Below are 19547 nucleotides of genomic sequence, written 5' to 3'. Positions count from 1 at the left end.
AAATTCAAGATTACAAGTAGATTGTGAGTAAATACAACTTATTAAAGCTTCATTTTTAAATTCGTGTAACTAATTGTAGATAAACATAATTAAATACATGATAAACATCTCATTTTAAATATAAAAATCTAAAATATAATTATGATAATCATTGAGTTCTAACAAAATACTTAATTTTATCTTTATGAAAAATTATATTATTAAACCAAAAACAAATTACTTTATTATTAACCTTAAATTAAATTATAAAAAAATTGAATTAAAGAAATTACACAAAAAATGAGAACTTTAAATTGTTAGTTTGATACTAATATCGATGTATATTTTTTCAAATTTATATTTTGTTCAAGAATAAAAAAGTGATCGCTTTCTTAAAACACATAAAATCGTATTATAACATCAATAGAAACAAAAAATAAAATAAAATATTAAAATCAAAATGTATCTCACTATATTACACAAATATCTTCTAGATAAAATGTGAAACTCAGTCTCATATGAAGTCTATCAAATTTCTTATATATTTTTGAGTGCCGCACATGAGCACAAAAACTAAAATTGCCTTTTAATTATTAGTCGTTATTAAAATTGTTTGTCAAATCAAATTTTACATTTTTATTGTTTGGAGGAAGTAATAAAAGGTTTTTGGACCAAAATTGAATTATTTTTAGATGTTGTAACAATTTTTACAAAAGAAGTAAATGTAGGCGCGCAAATGCAAGTTTGGAGAAATACATGGACCATTTATGTAAGTTACTGGCCTATTAATCGTTAGGGTTCGCTGCGAAAATCTTGAAAATGGCTTCTTTTGGGTCAATTAGGTCTGCGGTATTTGATAAGGAAGAAAAGAAACAGTATGAATCTCATGCTTTGATGTGAAAAATGATGAAGTGTTTTCTTCTCAATCTTAATTCCATAGTTTAAGCTTAATGAATCTCGTGTTTGCAGGCAGTATCAAGCTCACATTTTAGGTCTCAATGCTTACGATCGGCACAAAAAGTTTGTGAAAGATTATGGTTAGTTTCTGAAAATTCCCGTTGTGCTTTACTGTATATAGAACCGTAACTTTGGTGGTTTGAGTCTACGTTGAGTCGACCCAACTCGAGCTATGAATGTTATTATGTGGGCAGCAATAACAATGGATTAGGCTAGAGAATGGGGCATTCGGGGAGTTTCTTGGGAGTGGTTAAATCTGACAATGGAAGGGTAGGGATAAAACCTTGCCTCATGCGTCAGTTTGTATCATGTAGAGTGATAAACCATCAAAATTTGATGTCTGGTGATCGACCATAATAGATAGGCTATGAGTTCCTTTGATCTATCACTTGCAAATTAGTTGAAAACTTTTATATGCTTGATGGCCATATGCATATTTAAAACCGTATATTAAGGAGCCGTTTACGAATACTTATCGGGTAAACTCTTACCAGGTAAGAGTCACCATCCTCACTTAGCTTACTGGATAAGATTGGTGGTAAGCACCATCAGCTCTCAAAATTTGATGGCTTTTGTTAATGCACATGCTATCTTGTCATTGGTGCATCATACTTGCTTTTTGAAAATTTACTGCCTTAATATATGCAAATCTAAGCCTTTCCCTCATGTTGGCTAAAGATGGCTTTGGACACCAAAGAAGTACACAAATAGTGAGCAATTTATTTGTGAAATTATGGTGTCCTAAAATAAATGGACGATGAACAATTCCCTCCGCATAAGTGAAGGTAGGGGGCTACTGTCATTCGTACATTCATTTCAGCATAATCTAAGCAATCAAGACTGGTGCATGGCCGTTCATAAATGCCAATCTCTATGCTAATTACCTAAAGAGCATAGTAATCAGTGGTGATTATGTAGGATAATAGTGATAAATATCTTCTAGATGTTGATGCAAAATCCCCCTTTAGCATGAAGTACAAATGTACAATGATAACTTGTGTGTTCTTTTTCGTATTCAAACATAGCAATATGCAAAGATGCAAAAGTTAGTTATCAGGTGAATCCACTTCAACATGCCCGAATATGGGATTAAAAGAATAAAATTATGTGATGCATTTGCCTGCCTGTTAAATACTATAGGTGGTTCTTTCTTTAACGGGTTTTAGGATGCTTAATTGACAACCAATTCAACTTGAATGGAGTATACATTTTATATTTGGTATTATGTTTCCTTCATCATGTTGTCTTCCATTTTTGCTGCTATCTTTTATTGAGTTGATAACTTGGTTGAATGAATTGGATTGAATAAAAAACCATGCACTTTCTCATATATAGAAGACTTACATTGTTCTGGACTTCTATCTAATAGTCTTGTATATATACCGACTTTATTTTATAAAGAGGAAAATGAAACCAGAGGATGAGAAATGAAGGTGGAACAAGAAAACATGTAATAGATGAATATTGCTTAAATGATTCCTCGGTTTCTTTGCATGGAGCTTGTACATATTTTATGTTGCTTGACTTTAGTTTAATCTCTTGGTTGCCGTGAGTGCTTTGCTGCAACTTAACATTCCCTCACAAGTTGATGCCATGTATGGGTTATACACTCCCAACTTGGATAATAGGCTGATGATGACTTTTCCCTAATCCTTTGTTAATATATCAGGCAACTGTATGGATGTTGGAATGTAAAAGGGTTGAACCTAACAATATGGCAGTCCAAGTGGACACGCTTGGTCCTTGCATGTAACATGCGGTTGGCTAATATTAAAAATGCTGAAGAGCTATCTAAATGTAGAGAAATAGGGAAGGTAGCAGGAACATTAAAGTCATGTAGTAAGACTGTTAACCAACTTAATTAACAGGTAGCATCACCTATGGCATGGTATGTAACCTCTGATGAACGAGAAACAACTGGTTGCTTTTGAAGCACAAGGAAGATTTTGCTCATAGAAAGATACTTTGACATGGTGCATCCTTGAGGTATCTTAAAACTCTAAATAGGTTTTGAGCATGAAGAACATGAGGCACTTTTATGAACCGACAAGCAAATGAGTAGAAAAGGTGATGTTATGTCTTGTAATGTAGAGCGACTTCTCAACCATCGTATGATAAAAGGATGAGTCATCATAGACTCCACCACCATTAGGTGTGAGATTGACAATGATATCGATAGGTGATACCAAGGATTTAACATCCAACACCTCTTTCAACATATCTAGCACATATATTCTTTGATTGAGATGAAAAACCATTTTCATTTGTGAACACTTCAAGTCCCACATAATATTCGATTACTCCCATGTCTTTTATGCTATTCTTTTTCTTTCAAAAATCTGTTTATACCAGTTGATGAGGCCTATATATTTGTCCCAATAATCAAAATGTCATCCATGTACACTAAGATTGCTATCGAATCTTTTCTGAGTTAAGGTGAATATGGAAGTAGTTTGCTAAGCTTTGTCTAATCTTTGCCATAAGCCCACTTTTTTAAAGCATCTGTGAGCTTCGGGAACTATTGCCTAGATGCTTGCTTGAGGCAATAAAGGTTGCGTTTAGTTCATGGGAGTCGGGACAGGACATTACAAAAACTTATTGTCCCACATTTGTGCGGCATTGTCGTAGGATAGGACAAGACCTGATTTGGACAAAAATACAATATCCGACCAAAATAGGTGGAACAGAATTCAAGGAGATAGGACAAGATTAGTACATTACTAAATTACCCATGTCAAATTAAAACCTAAAACCTTCCATAATTCTTTCATCTGCATAGCTCACTTTTGCCGGTCCTGTCCAGTCCTGTCCCATCAGTATTCAGTAACAAACACACCCAAAGAGATATAATGAGCTTGCAAGTCAACCTCATGTTAGGTGGTAACGGGCTTACATTGTTCCTTATTTTTATTGGTCTTTCCTGCTTCACTGGAACATGCAGATTGGCATGTGTAAGGTACTTCTAGGGCATCAAGTTCATCTCATAAACCCTTGAAGTACCTTACACATGCCAATTTGAAAGGCCCGATGACCATCAATTGCAGAGAATCTTTCTGGAATCTCGTTGCACATGCTTGTGGGCATGTGTAGAAAGCAAATGCTATAACTGATATCAGGTGATGCGACATTTAAGATCCAAGTAATGATCATGTCATTAGCTCTTTCCTAGTGAGGTCTCAGGTGACGCGACATTAAAGATCCAACTAATGATCATGTTCTTTGAGAGGCTTGTATCTGTTTTTCAGAATCATACTAAATTATTTGTTAGTGTTGAGATCCAGAACTTGGTTTACATGGCTTTTATAAAAATGTGTTGCCTATCTTGATCAATATATTCTTCTCCCTTCTATCTTGATTTCACATATGATGTTAACATCAATGCACTTCTTTGGTGCGGCAAATTGAATTAAGTTTAGCAGCAGAGTTTAATTACTTTTAACAAGTGGTTCCTTATGTTGGTATATTGGTCTTTTCTTTCTTCCCAGTCCTTCAGTAAATTGAATATTCTACTTTCAAGTCCCCAATTAGTAATCCTGTAATATCAATATGCAATTTATATGGGAAGCCACTTCGGTTTATGAACCATTTTATCACTTTTTACTGTTCTGCGGCCTTGTATGTAATCAGCCCTTTAGGCGTTGAACCTTTCTTCTTTTCAAGACTGATGTATCTGTCTGGATATATCACTTAATAATATTGCATTAACAACATATTGCCATCGCCATATGGAAACTCTTGTGGTGACGTCTTGTTGCTTTGCAGTTAACTTTTATGGGGGAGAGAGGCAAAAACAAGAAAAATTACCAATAAAAACTGATCAAGACACTCTTAGGGAAGGCTATCGGTAAGTTCATCTGTCTCTCTCTTACATACATGCATCCTTTTTCCCTCTTATCATGGTCTTGTTATTCTTGGTTACCTGCTCCTTTTCCAGTACAGAATGTTGGTTTTGAGCATTTGACATGCGTGGTAATGGGCTACAGGTTAAGCAAGATGGGATTGAATCATGTTTTTGTTTGACCACTATCTGCTTGGTGATTCTGTTTCCTGAAAGTGTTCAACTGATGATTTGGGAACATTATTAGAATGCAAATGCAGAATTTCACTCTGTATCTTCTTAACTTGTACCAGTTTAAAATTATGAATCCAAAATTTCCAGCCATGCCTCCATTCCTCTTACCACTTCAAAATTATGAACGTAGGAATCATGTGCTAGAGGTGATGTGGTGCTGGTACTAGAGGTGGGTTGTTATTGGGTGGTGTAGTCGTGTAGATGAGTGACACCAGCAGTGTATGATGGTGATTTGGTGTGTGGCGTAGTGGTTATCATACTTGTTGGATGCTTTTGTGTTTCTGTACTTGTGGGTTGTTAATTGGGATCGTCTCCTTGGAGTAGCAGTCATTTATTTGTTTACACTTTGAAGAGTCCCTTATTAGTGATGTTTGGTGGAGCTAATAAGCCATAAGAAACCACAGGACAAACTTACTTATGTGTTGCTAATAAGCTACAAGAGCTCATTCCTAAAAATGTCATGTACAACTGCTAGGTATATTCATTCAATCTGCTTTGTGGATGTGTGTAGTTGCTAAAATTTATAGCAAGTACTTATTTTTTCAAAATAAATTTTATTTGAGTCTATAATGTGCTCGACTCTCGACATATCTGATTGTGATGTATGCATCTGTGTATGTTTTTTATGCATACATACACATATACATCTGGATATTGACCGGTCATGTGGTTGACGTGCAAGAAAGTTGGTTCATTGTCGAGTTTGAGCACTGTTTGCTTTCCTTTGATTGTGCTTGACCTATAAAAACTCTCCGTAGCCCTCACTTATTTTTGTGCTTCGCTATGGTTTATCTATTCGATTTTAATGCATCTGATCAGGCATTTGATCTATGCAACCAATTGAAAGGCTTTTTATTCGTATTATATGACTCATATGTTATTCTGTTCGTTCAAAGGTTTATACGTTCAGAGGAAGATGATATGGACTCGTCATGGGAACAAAGGCTGGTGAAGCGTTACTATGATAAGCTTTTCAAAGAGTATCCTTTGGAAGTCGGTTTCATGTTCGGGTTTGCACTTATATACTACTAGTATTTCAACTTTATAGTGATACATCTAGCTGCAGCTTGAAAGTTTTATAATATTAAGTAGATAAGCTGAAAAGTTGTGCTGCTTTAGTGGAGTTGAAAAGCATTGAAGACATTGTAGCATGTTTATATAGGTGGTACATAAGACCTCATCTTTTGTTATTTTGGGTCAATGTTTGACAGGTAGCTTGATGAAGGTTTCAATCAGGAATAGAGCAAGGTAGATGTGGCAACTTTCATCAAGAGCACTTGACTTTGAAATTCCAGTAAAGTTGTGGGTAGGTTTTACTGCAGTAACAGAACGGTGTTTACACCTGCTATAATTATGGGTTAGAGAGTTGGGCTTTAGGATGACCATAGCAAAATACGGATGATTTGGTTGATGTGACATAATGATGGAAATGACCAGAATGTGGATGTTCAGGAGAAGGCTTTTGGTGGCACTACTCGAGGGGATGCTAAGTGTATACTTTACTTGGTTTGACATCTAGACCTTTGGATGGGTGAGAAGGCGACCAAGATGAGAGCATGGAAAGAAGTCCGGATAGGTTAATATTAACATGATGAGAGGTAGTAGAGTCCAATGTTTTTGGTTGGCGTCACCTTTGGTTTACTTTTGCTAGCTTAGGATACAAGGCTTGTTATTGTGCATGAAATAGGTAATATCAAGTGAGTAAATAAAGAGCAGTGTCATTTGTTTTATTTCTGTGCCTTCATTTGGATTGATCTAATGTTTTTGATAGTATATGGGTTTTAGTTTCAATAAATATTACACCAGTCGATTAGATTATGTTGTGGTATAGTAGAAATATCTTCTGTGCTGTTTTTACTTTTGATTGGTTATTAGGTTACGTATATATTTTAAGATTTGCCCTTTGATTGCTTCCCTTTTGTCAAGCAGTCTTATGCTGTTCAGACTGATATTAGTTTACTACTTCTAGGTTATAAGGTTGAAACTATTTTGATTGTTTGGCACCTCCTTTAACTTGTTTAAAGATATTGCATTGCTGACATGTCCCATTATAAGACAGGCAAGGTATGCCCCTTGAGCAGCTCATTGCATTCAAGACTTTCTTGTGTTGTTCCACTTTGATGTTCACGTTGAAGTTTCACCTGCTAATTCATCAATAAACAGAATGCCTTGAATGTTGTGACATACCTTATGGGTGGGGATTTGGCTTTTCTTAATGATTTTGCATTTTCTCAGATTGGACTGAGGTGGAGGACTGAAAAAGAAGTTGTATCTGGCAAAGGTACTTTTGACACATTGACTATTTACTTGCTTGTTATTTTTAATATGTTAGTACATTACTTATCTTGATAACTGAAGGTTAATATGAAATCAAACTTATGATCAAGGTTGGTTTCTATGCTTTGTTTTGCTGATGATTAGTGCCACAATTCTATTGTTAATACGGGATTCATTGTTGGACCATTATGATCTGTGTATGGATTTGGCAAAAAACCACAGGGTTACGGTTTTGGGCTGCGGCAGGGGTGTCCGGATGATATGCCATTAGGTTTTTGGTAGTATGGCATATGTGATACGGTTTCATACTATCCTTCTTTCTGCTTCTGCTTGATTTTGTTTCACCCCAAAGCTTCCATTTTTCATTTTATTTCAGTACCTACTTATACACCTTTGCTAACTTCCCAAAATCATGTTCAAACCATCCAAGTTGCATATCCTCCATCAGTTCTACAGAGCCAGCTTTCACAGTAAACTTCCTTGTAAACAACTTATTGTCAAATATCCCATTTTTAAAAAACCATTTATTTTTTGCAATCCAAACTGTAAAACATGTTTGTTACACTATTTTGAGCATGTTTAGAATGCATCAAATCCCATCTGGATACCGAACCAAGGTGTCAAGCTCATTTTCTTAACAAACTGAACATACAGATGTTCTGCCTCTGAAAATATATAAAGACACAAATAAAATGTCTTTTTTTTGAAGTATATAATATTTATATACGGCAAATAGAACAAATAAACTCACACACCCTCCTCACCTTTGGTGAGGTTTGAACCCCTAACCTCCTAGGAGGCCAAAGACTCACATACCTCTAGGCCAAAGGCCCTTTGGTAATAAAATGTTGTTTTGATGGTTATATCTTCGTACATTATTTGTAAACACCTCCCTCCATTTCAACCACTAAATTTTGCATATAATACATTCTGATTGAAACATTTATAACCTTATTACATTCTTACAAATCCAGACATACAAGGTTTGTACCCCTTTCTATATCAAAACATTTTAAACCAGTTATAGAACTGGTTATGGTTCTTGAGTTAATTCTTCAATCATTCATGAATACAAACCTCAATTATATCCTTTTTATTGGTGATTACCTACTGAAGTTATAGAACAACTTAATTTCTTAAGGTGATTGGCATACCTTATTGCTTTGCACAAATGAAGCTGATGTGTTCTAATCTTGACAACCCAATACACCTTCCTTAGCTTGCTGGTCTTTCTCTATTTTTCAGATTTTACTGCAACCTCTCTCACTCTGTCTATAAAAGAAGAGAAGAAAGGAGAGGTGTGCCTTTTATATGTAGAACAAATCAAAGGTGATTTGGAGTATAGAGAGCCGCATGGAGTTGGTGCATTTATTGGGAATGTATAATCAGTCTTACGTGGTGTATCGTCACCAAATTAATTTATTAATTTTTTCATTTAACAAAAATACATGATAATCCTGTTCAAACTGGTATTATTACCCAACAGTGTATTGTCTACGTTGTGCTCTATATACTAGAACTCCAGTCCGCTCCAAAGGATGCCGCAGTCTCACTTTTAGTAGTATTATTCACCGTCATACACCGTTATGCAAAACGGCATCGGCATAAACAGTGATCATATAATGCAAAATCTGACTTTATTTAGTTTTTTGATAATTCGATCTTTTTGACATCGTCAAATACAAACAGTTCACATTATATTTTGTCATATAGTTTCGTTCACCTTGTAAACTTGAGACCAAAAGTGTGGTTGTAGAATGTTCTTAATTGTTGGCGGAGAACCCTGACCTGAATGTATGGTACTTGAGATGGAGTGGTTGACCCAAGTTAATAAACATAGAAAAGGCGAAATTTCTGTCTATTTGATTCTAAAATTCGATGCTTTAACAGCCTGATCATATCCAAGCATGTTTTGTAGCCGCTATGGTGATGATGAACAGGTGGTCGGTTGTGAGCTGACAACTAGCATTGTCTTTCATTTGTACCCTTAATGTGTAATATGCAAGAAGACTGTTGTCATACCAAGTTGAAACAAAAATGTTACACAAGTGCATGCTACTAGAATCTATGATGAAAGAGGAGGGGAAATGTGACTCGATGAATGTGAGATCACTAAAATGCTAATTGGATAAGTCAAGGAAGACGAAATATATGAAAGTGAAGAACATTGTAATAAATTGGTCTGTAAGGACACAAGATCTTGTAGCTGTAATAATAAGTGGAGGCTATATTAGTATAAGTTCACATAAAAGGTATGGTTTAAAAGAATGCATAAGTTAGAACAAGCCAAAATGGAAATGAGAACGCTTTCTATCTAAGGGAATACTGTAAATACTTCAACACAGGTGAATTTTATTTTAATGTCTTCATTTTTTTCATCATGGGCTACAGTTTGGTAAGTAGCGGATGTGTTGAAGCAAGAACCCATCCCTTCATTTTCTTCCTTTGTTCGTGCTTGATGTGCTGTCCTAGTATTAGAATATTGGTACCATAAGACCGATATAGTCTCACCTTTTATCCACTATGTGATCTTATATTCATCTATGATATTGGTATTCTTGTTCCTAATTTGGCTGTAGCATCTTCAATGAACTTTTTCTCCGTTTATGACTTACTAGGGACATTGGTACCTTCTCTCTAGAATAATCTGAATTGTATATTCATTTCCTCGTACCATGTTTGTTTAGTTGCCCAACATCTCGAAGGGCCATTAAAATCTCAAACCATCGTACTAACATTTCCTTTTGAACAAATGCCAAAAACAAAACAGAGAATCATGTTTTTGTTTTTTGTTTTGGCAAGTGCATTGGGTTTATAGAAATGAATTGCCACAATGGTTTTGAAGAGCCAATCATGCTCAAGTCATACATTATGTAATAGGTGTCCTTTAGTTCAAAAAAGTTGTGAGCATACCAATCTTTCTTTGCACAACAGAATACACAAGATAGGTAATGCTGTGGGACATATCAAAGATTTTTTTTTGTTATTTGGGCTCCATATCTCAAAAGGAGTGAGATGATTATTAGGATATGTTTGATAAGAGTAAGGTTGATGAAGTGGCGGCATTCTTGTTTATTCATTACATCAAAGGATATCTTTCTAGCGGATGATGGTGAGCCTTGCTATAATGTATTCGGCAGAATGTTAAGCCTTGTAGAGACGCTACACCCGAGGTCAATATCGTTGTGGGATGGCTAGTCACTGATCTACCTTTATTTGTTTGCATATTGTGGTTAGAGAAATTACTGTAATCTCTTCTTACCTTGAGATAGACTTGGACCATCTTGGAAATAGAAGTTGGCTATGCTTAATTGCTTGTAAAATTATGTTATTTATTGTTTAAAGCGTTTCCAAGAATGTCAACTGCTGATGATCACACTGGAAGTACAGAACGAGCTTTTAATTTTTTACTCTTAATTGTCAGGGCAGTTTGTATGTGGTAACAAACATTGCAGTGAAGAAGAAGGCTTAGCTAGCTATGAGGTAAGTGTTTCATTGGAAAGTGTGCTTCTATCATATGATTGAGAACCAACCAATCGTGTATTGCGTTCATCTCCTTATTTTACACATGCTTGTTCTGGTTCCACAAGTGAGTAGAACATGCACCACTTTGCACATTTTAGCCCATGTATTACAGCAGATAAACTATAGCTTGTATGAGAACTTGTCTTCATTTTAGTGATACATATGGTTAGTACTTTTTTATGCATTCTTCGAGTCTGATTTAAGTTGATTTTGCATTGGTATGATTGAAGTATCTGTTCCTGTGGTTACTGTCGAACCGGGCTTTGACACCAAACTTCTCGTGGGATCCGGGCAGTCGGGATGGGGGGGGGGGGGGACCACCATGGCTCCTCTCTTCTCAAGAATCCATACATCCCTTAAGTGTATGCACAGCTATCTCTTGACCACAGGTTTAGGTTCGGCCTCGATGGGAAAAAGGATCCCCCTTTTTTACGTCCCCATGCCCTACCCCTTGTTGGTTCCGAGGGACGGAAGAGCCTAGGTTAGCCGAAAGATGGTATTTGATGGCAGTTTGTATCATGTCAAACAGTGGAAGCCTGAAAGAATGCAATTTGCATAGAAACCTAGATAACATACTCTCATGTTGTGCTCTTAGCTTTGTTCGATCTTGTCATTTAGAAAAGCATGCTTCTCTTTCTGCGATACGATGCTATCATAAAGGCTGGTGTCAAATGTATCACTTAACCTAGTGTGAATTACATTTTCCGTCCCTGAGGTGTGGTGTCTTTAATGGATCGCCGTCTCATTTTTGAAAAATTAATGAAACATGCCCCTGTGGTTGCAGTTTTTTAACGAGCTGGGTCCATGTTGCGTTTTTTTAACGAGCTGGGTCCTTGTGGTTGCATCAGGGAGCTCGTTAAAAGAATGCAACCACAGGGACCCAACTCGCTTATTTTCAAAATAGGGACAGGATTCTTCAAAAACTCCAAACCATGGGGATGGAAAATGTAATTCACTCTTTAATCTATGATAACCTTGTTGCCATGCATGCGTGTTGCATCCTTATAGTTTTTACTTGAATCCATATAATTTGTTTTTTACCCAACCTGAACCTTGGGGTACTTGCTTTCATACTATTTGTGGTGCATAGCTTCCAGTTGTTAATCAAGCCTTTCTACAATTTAACTTACCAGTAACATTGACTGACCTAACTATGTATCAGTTGATTTGTCGACCAAAAGTTTCGCTGATCTGGCGTGGCTCCATAGTGTCAAGTATACACTATTAAAGAAAAAGAAGTTGGTTCGACTGAAAAGTTGATATGTACATTTGTTCAAACTCCATTGTCCTTTTGCTAAATTGTGGTCCTCTTTACCCCTTGGGGTAGATGAAAGACTACGTTCATCTTACCCTCTCCAGACCCTACTTCTCGTGGGATTCAACGAGTCTGTTTGGTTTAATTTCTGTCTGCAAGGTAGTAGCTAGGAGTGCTCTATTTATTTTATGGTACTTTTTGGCAATAATATTATTGGTTTCTCATTGCAGGTGAATTTTGCTTATTTTGAAGCTGGAGAAAACAAACAAGCTCTAGTGAAATTAGTAACTTGTGAGAGGTTTGAATGCCGACTTATGCTCATCTCTCTCTACTTGTCCTTTTGGTTGCTTTTCTACATCATATGCAAAGGATGCTGTTGTGAACATGTCTAAAGACCTACAAAGTTAATGTTTTAGTTATTTTGTCTGAGAACTTTAGCAATCTTGTTTTCCTTATTTGCCCTGCAGATGTGCAAAGAAACTTCGTTACAGAAAATTGAAGGAAAAGGAGAAGGAAGAATCAAAAAGAAGAGAAAAAGAAGAGCATCGGAAGAAAAGGCATGTCATGGTTTTTGATGTTGCTTTACCTTTTGCGTTTATCTTTTAGTAGCTATTTTACCATGAGTTTTGACAATACTTTTGACAGAAAGCAAATCTTGAATTCAACAGTAGTTTGTTGTGAAATTTTCAGAGAAAGGGAGGAAACTGATGAGGATACAAGCAAGGCTTATGAAAGAGCCAAAGGTTAGCATTCTATTGATTATTGTGCAAAATCTTTTCACATTTAACCGTAGATCAGCAATCTCTAGCATTTTATTTGCTTTCTTAGACTCGTCTGCAAACTGAAGCCAAATGGTCTGGGACTTGATAGAGGGATATATTTTCTATTCTCTTAACAATATTTTTTTTAAAATTGATTTGTTGGTATTACCTTGTGAAATGATGTGTATTGGATGGCAATGTCAATATCGTGTGCTAATCGCATTATCTTCTCTTGTGGACCGGCTTTCATAAAGCACCTTTGGGCAGCAGCTGGTATGGTAGTGAGACAAATAGGGAAACATAATAAATAGGGAGTATGTGAGAGATCCATTGACACCGGTAGTTTGTACAGCATTTGCTGTGTTTCAGTAGTGTTTATACTTTATGACTGGCCTAGGAGTTAACGATGATTGTACTCCCTCCATTCCCAAAGTAGGCGTCGCATTTTTATTTTAGTTTGTCCCAAAATAAATGTCCACTTTCAAAATTAAGTGTCGGCTTTCCAATTCTAGCCTTGATCATGAGATGGAGAAATTCATTACTCCTCTGTTATCAAGGGTACAATTATCATTTAGTTAATTAAAAAGTATAAGCCTTCATAGAAACAACCGCTCCACTCAGGGCATAGGACAAGTCTACATACATCTCACCCTCAAACCCACCTCCTGGTTGGATATACTGTGCTCGTTTGGTTTATTCAATTGATCTGAGATCTTGTCGGACGGATGGGTGTTGCCCTGCCCTATTTACAGTTGATTTTTCGGAGGGGTTTCCAGAGATCATACCGAACCACTTTCATATTGATGTTTAATCCTCTATGGTGTCGAGTGCCACGAGCTTACTCTTACCATTGCATCTTTCTTTTGTAGGAAGAAAGTCGTCATCAACCTCCATGGGCGATGGTAAAGCCGATGAAGAGGACAACTTTGATGAGTTTCTCCAAGGAATGTTCCCTTGAAGCTTTGTTTTGCTACTTGCACCACCAAAGCTGTCGCTGAGCTTCATCTGGTATGTTTAGTGTTCGATATAGATTTGTTTTGCAAATACCACAGCTTGAATTCGACTGGATATACGACTAACATTAGAGTGGTGAAAACTCGAGTATAGGGTGGTCCGAGGCCGCAATATTTTCTTCAATTACATACAAGTAAAAAGATTCATCTATTACTTTGGGGCTGTTTACCAAATCTTTTATCAAGTCCTGTATGGATAAATTTGTCTGTCCGGATAAATTTGTTTGTTTGGATAAATGGGTGATGTTTATTTATTTATTTTTTATCTAAATCAACAGTCTGAATAACACAAATAACCGATTTACACTCCAATATTAATTATTTAAACATCAAAACAAAAAATCATAAAGAGGCTGACGATGGGGTGTCTCATTTGGGAAGGAGTAGGTGCTTTAAATAAGGGGTAGGGGTGTCATTTTTGTGGCTGAATGAGGACAACACATCATTTTTATCTTTGCGAATAAGCCGTAAGTAAACAACCCAAATGAGCTGTGTGAATAAGCCAAATAGACCAACAAGCCTAATTAAGCCAAGTAAACAACCCTTTTGTAGAGTATATCAGTTGCAAAAATAATGTTCAATTTTAACTATAAATTAAATGACTTCAAGGGTTTATTTATAAAAAATAGGTTATTAATTATTTCATAAAGGATGTTATGAGAATAAGAGTTAAAGATGAGAAATGTTAAGAAAGGATCTGGATTCTTGATCACTTTTAATCTCATACCCATCCAATGAATTGCAGTTATCACGGGAATGGATTCGATGCATCTCGGTGTATTGCCTTCATGTTGATCTGATTCTCAATTAGAGTTGATCCAATAGTAGGGATCCCTTCTTATCCTACCTACTATTTCTCATTAGAAACCAACTCCAATTATTTATGTCAATGAATTTGATTCATATCAGACAAAATAATGCAACTAATATGATTATTGTAGTTGAATTTTAATTAAAAAAATGTGAAAATTATGATGATGGGCTCATCTATTTTGCAAAACATAAGTAAATTATAAAGAAAATACTACATAAATAATACAAACGTTTTGACATATTTCTTGGTTCTTATAGTTGATAATTCATCACATAGTTTCTTTTTCGTTTAATGATTGGGTCGAATGTAACCTATTTTTTTGTTCAACGAGCCTATTACAGTAAATCCAAACCAGTTTTTTACTAGTTTCAAAACTTGATGTATGGGCCAAGTTTGTTTATGGGCTAACGGGTTTAAAAAGTTTTTTATAATTTAAAAAAAGAAAAGAAAACTTATATAAAATCACAAACTATGTAAAACAATTCAAAATATATAACAATTTTTTCAACGTAAAATTAGATATAAATACATAATAATGTGTGAGTTTTCTTATATATCAATTTAGAGCATCTCTAATAGCTATGCTAAATCAGATAAAAAAAGAATTTAACAATTATTTTGCTTCAACTGTTCTAATAATTTCCCACCAACAAAATTGTCCTTAACGTGCAAATAAAAACCTCACAACACTCAATACCAGCTCCCGCTTATTGATTAGGGCGAGTCGCTCAAGCTCCTTGGCACTCGTCCCTCTTTTACATTTACAAAAATACCGGAGGTATTTATAATAATATTTTATTAAATGTATTGAATAATTTTTATAATATAGTTAATGTTGCTAAAATAGAGTAGCTGTTGGAGTTGAATGTAATTTTTTTAGAGATTTTGACTTTTTAATACTCTATTTTAGAGAAAATATAGCATACCATAATAAATTAAAGTATTTTGGCACCGTCGATGCGATAAAAAAATGCGATCGCTCCTTATGTTCTGGAAGCTCGTAGCATTGGTCCCGACAAATCCCAACCCATACATGGCCTTACGACTTTGCAAGCCTTAAAGTTAAGGGCGAGATTCAAACGAGGAAAGCCTTACGGTGATGGAGATGCTCTTATATGTTTTAAAAACTATACATCGAGATTGATATTGTCCAAACTCCTATAAGGAAACAGGAGTTGAAGCTTCACGTCACACGGGTCAATTTTTTTTTTCCTAAAGTGGAAACAATGATGGTATCTGTATATGGGAGAAAAATTTACCAACTTTATTAGCAGTTTTACTTATTGTAAACTATAAATAATTTAACTGAAGTAATACGAAATAGACTTGACACAATCCACGTAAGATGGATACGAGAGGTTATGAATGCCAACCATCGAAGGAATCCATTTGCTTAACAAGCATGCTCACAAACCGATAACTATTCAAGCAAGCAATGTAGCATGTCATTTAATTCACTGATCAGTGCACAAGAGAAATCGTACTTAGACTTGATTGATGCAAACCAGTATTTTTAATTTCTCAGTAATAAAAAAAAAACATGTTGTTTTGACGTAAATACTGAAAAACGAAAACGTTATACATCTTCTTCTATCATTCTAACAAAAGAATCTTCTCATGGTAAGTTTGAATTATTTTTAAAGAGATACTTAAAATGATATAAGGAGCTGTTTACTAAACGCTTACTTGGTAAGTGCTTACCAAATAAATTTTCTTATCAGATGAATATGACAAGGGCCAAGAATCTTACCGAGTAAGAACAATGAGAAGGATATAGAGTCTTACCCAATAAGTAAATGTTAAGTCTCTTACACAGGTAAGTGCTTACCCGGTAAATAGTTGCATTCAATACGTTTTGATGTACTAAAATCTTACTCATCAAAATAAATTATAGTGTTGACTCTTATAGGTAAGCATTTACTGGGTAAGCATTTAGGTAAACAAGCCATAAGAAATTTAATGTTTAATTCAAGAGGTCGTAAAGTGTGTGTTTCATTTCATGTATTCGAGTGGTCAAAGTCAACCAACATAAAATGGAGTCGAACCCAACTATTGGGCCGTTATTGGTTTTCCGTCTAACCACCCACAACCAACGTCTTTGACTTTTTTTTTTTTGCTTCTCCATAATTTGACTCGGATTACAAATTTAATCATGATATTAAAACCAAATAAAACAGTTTCAATGCTTATCTGGGTAAGCGTTTATCAAGTCATATTATTTCACTGGATGAATATGACAAAGACCAATAATTTTACCCGGTAAGAGCGACGACAATGACCGAGCGTCTTACCCGGTAAATGATAGCGACAACTCTTACCACAGTTAGCGCTTACTGGGTAAGTTGTTACATACGATGTCGTTTTGGTAGACTAAAATCTTACCAGGTAAGTAAGCGATAACGTTGAATTTTACCGTTAAGCGTTTACCGGGTAAGTGTTTAGGTAAACGTCCCTTAAGTCCTTTAATCTAATTTCTGAAAATTAAATACTTCTATCAAGAATCTAGAGAGAGTCGAGATCAAGTGAGAACAGCTCCATTTCGTGAGAAGCATTTTAGCTGAATTCCACCGTTTCGATAAATTTTTTTAGCTTTTGGGTTGATGTCAGTGGACTGTTTTGGTTGATTTCAAATAACTTTGTTAGTTGATCGATTTCAAGAGATTTTTTCAGGTTTTTGGTTGATTTGAAAGATTCTTTTTCAATTTTTGATTGGTTTTTATTGTATTTTCTAATATATCGAAACACAAGCTTGATGATGACAAAAGGTTCAAAAACTACAAACAGTTATTTAATTAAATAATAAATACAATATTGCATTTGACCAATTAATATGCATGATAACGACATTTTATGTTCTAATTAGGTAGTGGAATATAGTCTAAAAGCCTTAAGTTATTTTGTCTTGTCTTTTGTAACCCTTTATTTGATTTAATAAAAAAATAAAACTTTTAAAATTTATAAAAATTTAGCGACTTTTTTGTTATTGTCTTCGCTCTTTCGATATTTGTATTTTCATCATTTTTTTACCTTTTTCATTTTTAACTTTTATTAAATTAAATTAATTAATAATGTTTTAACTAAAAGTACATTTAATTAATAAATAATATTTTTAACTAAAATACATTTACAAGATAATTATTAGAAAATTTTCATCAACATCTTTAAAACAAGTTCAGTGTTATATATATATAGTATATATATATATATATACTATATTATAAAACATTTGACAAAAACTCTTAAAAACCATTTTTTATGCATGAAATATTGTATATTGATGCATATTACTTAAAATTTAAGAAAATTATGCATAAGTACAACTTATTAAAACTCCATGTTTGAATTCGTGTAACTAACTGTGGATAAACATAATCAAATAGAGGATAAACATCTCATTTTAAAATACAAAAAATCTAAAATATAATTATAATTATCGAGTTCTAACAAAATAATTAATTATTATCTTTATAAAAAAATTATATTATTAATCCAAATATAAATTACCATTATTGAACCTAAATTAAATTACAATAAAAATATTGAATTAAAAAATTACATAAAAAATAGGAATTTTAAATAGTTAATTTGATACTAATATCGATAATTTTTGTAAATTTTTTATGATATCTTTAAATTTATATTTTATTCAAAAATAAAAACATCATCGTTTTTTAAAAATCACGTAAGACCATATTACAACATCGACTGAGATAAATAATAAAATAAAATATTAAAATCAAGATGTATCTTGCTGCATTGCGTGAGTACCCTTCTAGTTTTAAATTAATATGTGTATCGTTTCTAATATACAAAATTTTAGATTAATGTAGTAAAAGTATAAAATGAAAAGGGGTAGAGTCGTTCATTGGGAGGGCGGGCTGGGTATACGCTCAGGGCCCATAAAAATTAGGAGCCAATTTTTTTTAGTATATATAATAATATTTCAATAAAATTAGTAAATAAAAGAGACATAAAAAAATAGTATTTAATAGGACCAAAAAAGATTTTGGTACCACATTAACTATTAAGACTCAAACATGTATTAGTTAAACATATTGGAGAAAAAAATATATATAAAAAGGTTAATCGTTCATTATATAATGTTATTTAACGTTTTTATAAGTTTTTTATATCTAAAACCGACGTCTAAATTGCCTCAAAAACATTGACATATTCTCCATAGTTTATCTCCGATAAACTCTTTTGATTATTCTATCCTTGCGTGAATTCTATCTTTATATTAGAATATAATAGATTTTCTTGTTATTAGCTAAGAAAACCCCCATCTTTTGAAAAAATTACCAATCATATGAGACGGTACAACTTATATCCATATTTAGAATAATAAAATCATAATTGGTTTTTTTATAGTTGTTCTTTATCATCTAATATTGAGTGCATAAATATAAGTAATATTCTATCTCTAAAAGAAGAATAAGATCTCAAACTATCACCAGCATTAATTTTTTTTATATATAAGATTGATGATTCCATAAAAGTTTGTTTTAACCGTAATAACGTTATGTTTCTTGAATATTCTTTTACGTAGGAAAGAGAGGAAAGTATTGGAGGAAGAAAAATATTATGTTCTCGATATTTTTTTTAGGGAATGGAAAAAAAATTATATCAGAATTTATTTTTATTTTATTATTTTTCCATCATTTATCTTCTCTATCAAAAACACAAATAAAAAAAACTTTATTTTTCTTTCTTTCTTTTCCTTTCTCATTCTTTTTTTCCTTCTCATAATCGAGAGCATAGTATAAAAGTTCAAAATGGTGTTAAAAACATTAACATGAGGTGACATGGAAAACCAACCTAATTACATTGATTTACATAGTGTTACTCGGTAATCAGAAGAATTAACTTTTTGACCCCAAATGATGACAATCCA

At 34.0% G+C, this 19547-nt stretch overlaps 1 protein-coding gene across 2 annotated transcripts; it reads left to right on the top strand.

Moving 5' to 3' along the window:
• The first annotated feature begins 798 nt into the window (after nt 1-798).
• On the top strand, nt 799-14045 carry LOC112519263 (protein FRA10AC1). 2 transcript variants are annotated; one of them, XR_003069906.1, is made up of 12 exons: nt 799-854; nt 949-1016; nt 4699-4780; nt 5905-5988; nt 7033-7072; nt 7244-7289; nt 10710-10768; nt 12296-12363; nt 12533-12622; nt 12756-12808; nt 13696-13834; nt 13934-14045. XR_003069906.1 is itself a non-coding variant. In XM_025127286.1 (11 exons), exons 1-11 carry the CDS (start codon nt 799-801, stop codon nt 13782-13784), a joined length of 735 nt encoding a protein of 244 aa, XP_024983054.1. In that variant the 3' UTR covers nt 13785-14045. The 2 variants fall into 2 exon arrangements, 1 of the variants encoding a protein (XP_024983054.1); XM_025127286.1 differs by having other exon boundaries at nt 13696-14045.
• Nucleotides 14046-19547: the final 5502 nt, after the last annotated feature.

Source organism: Cynara cardunculus (genome assembly GCF_001531365.2).
Source record: "Cynara cardunculus var. scolymus isolate 2C chromosome LG 10, CcrdV1, whole genome shotgun sequence".
In the NCBI taxonomy this organism is placed as follows: domain Eukaryota; kingdom Viridiplantae; phylum Streptophyta; class Magnoliopsida; order Asterales; family Asteraceae; genus Cynara; species Cynara cardunculus.
Note: the sequence above shows the minus strand (reverse complement) of the source record. Positions and strands in the feature narration are given on the sequence as shown.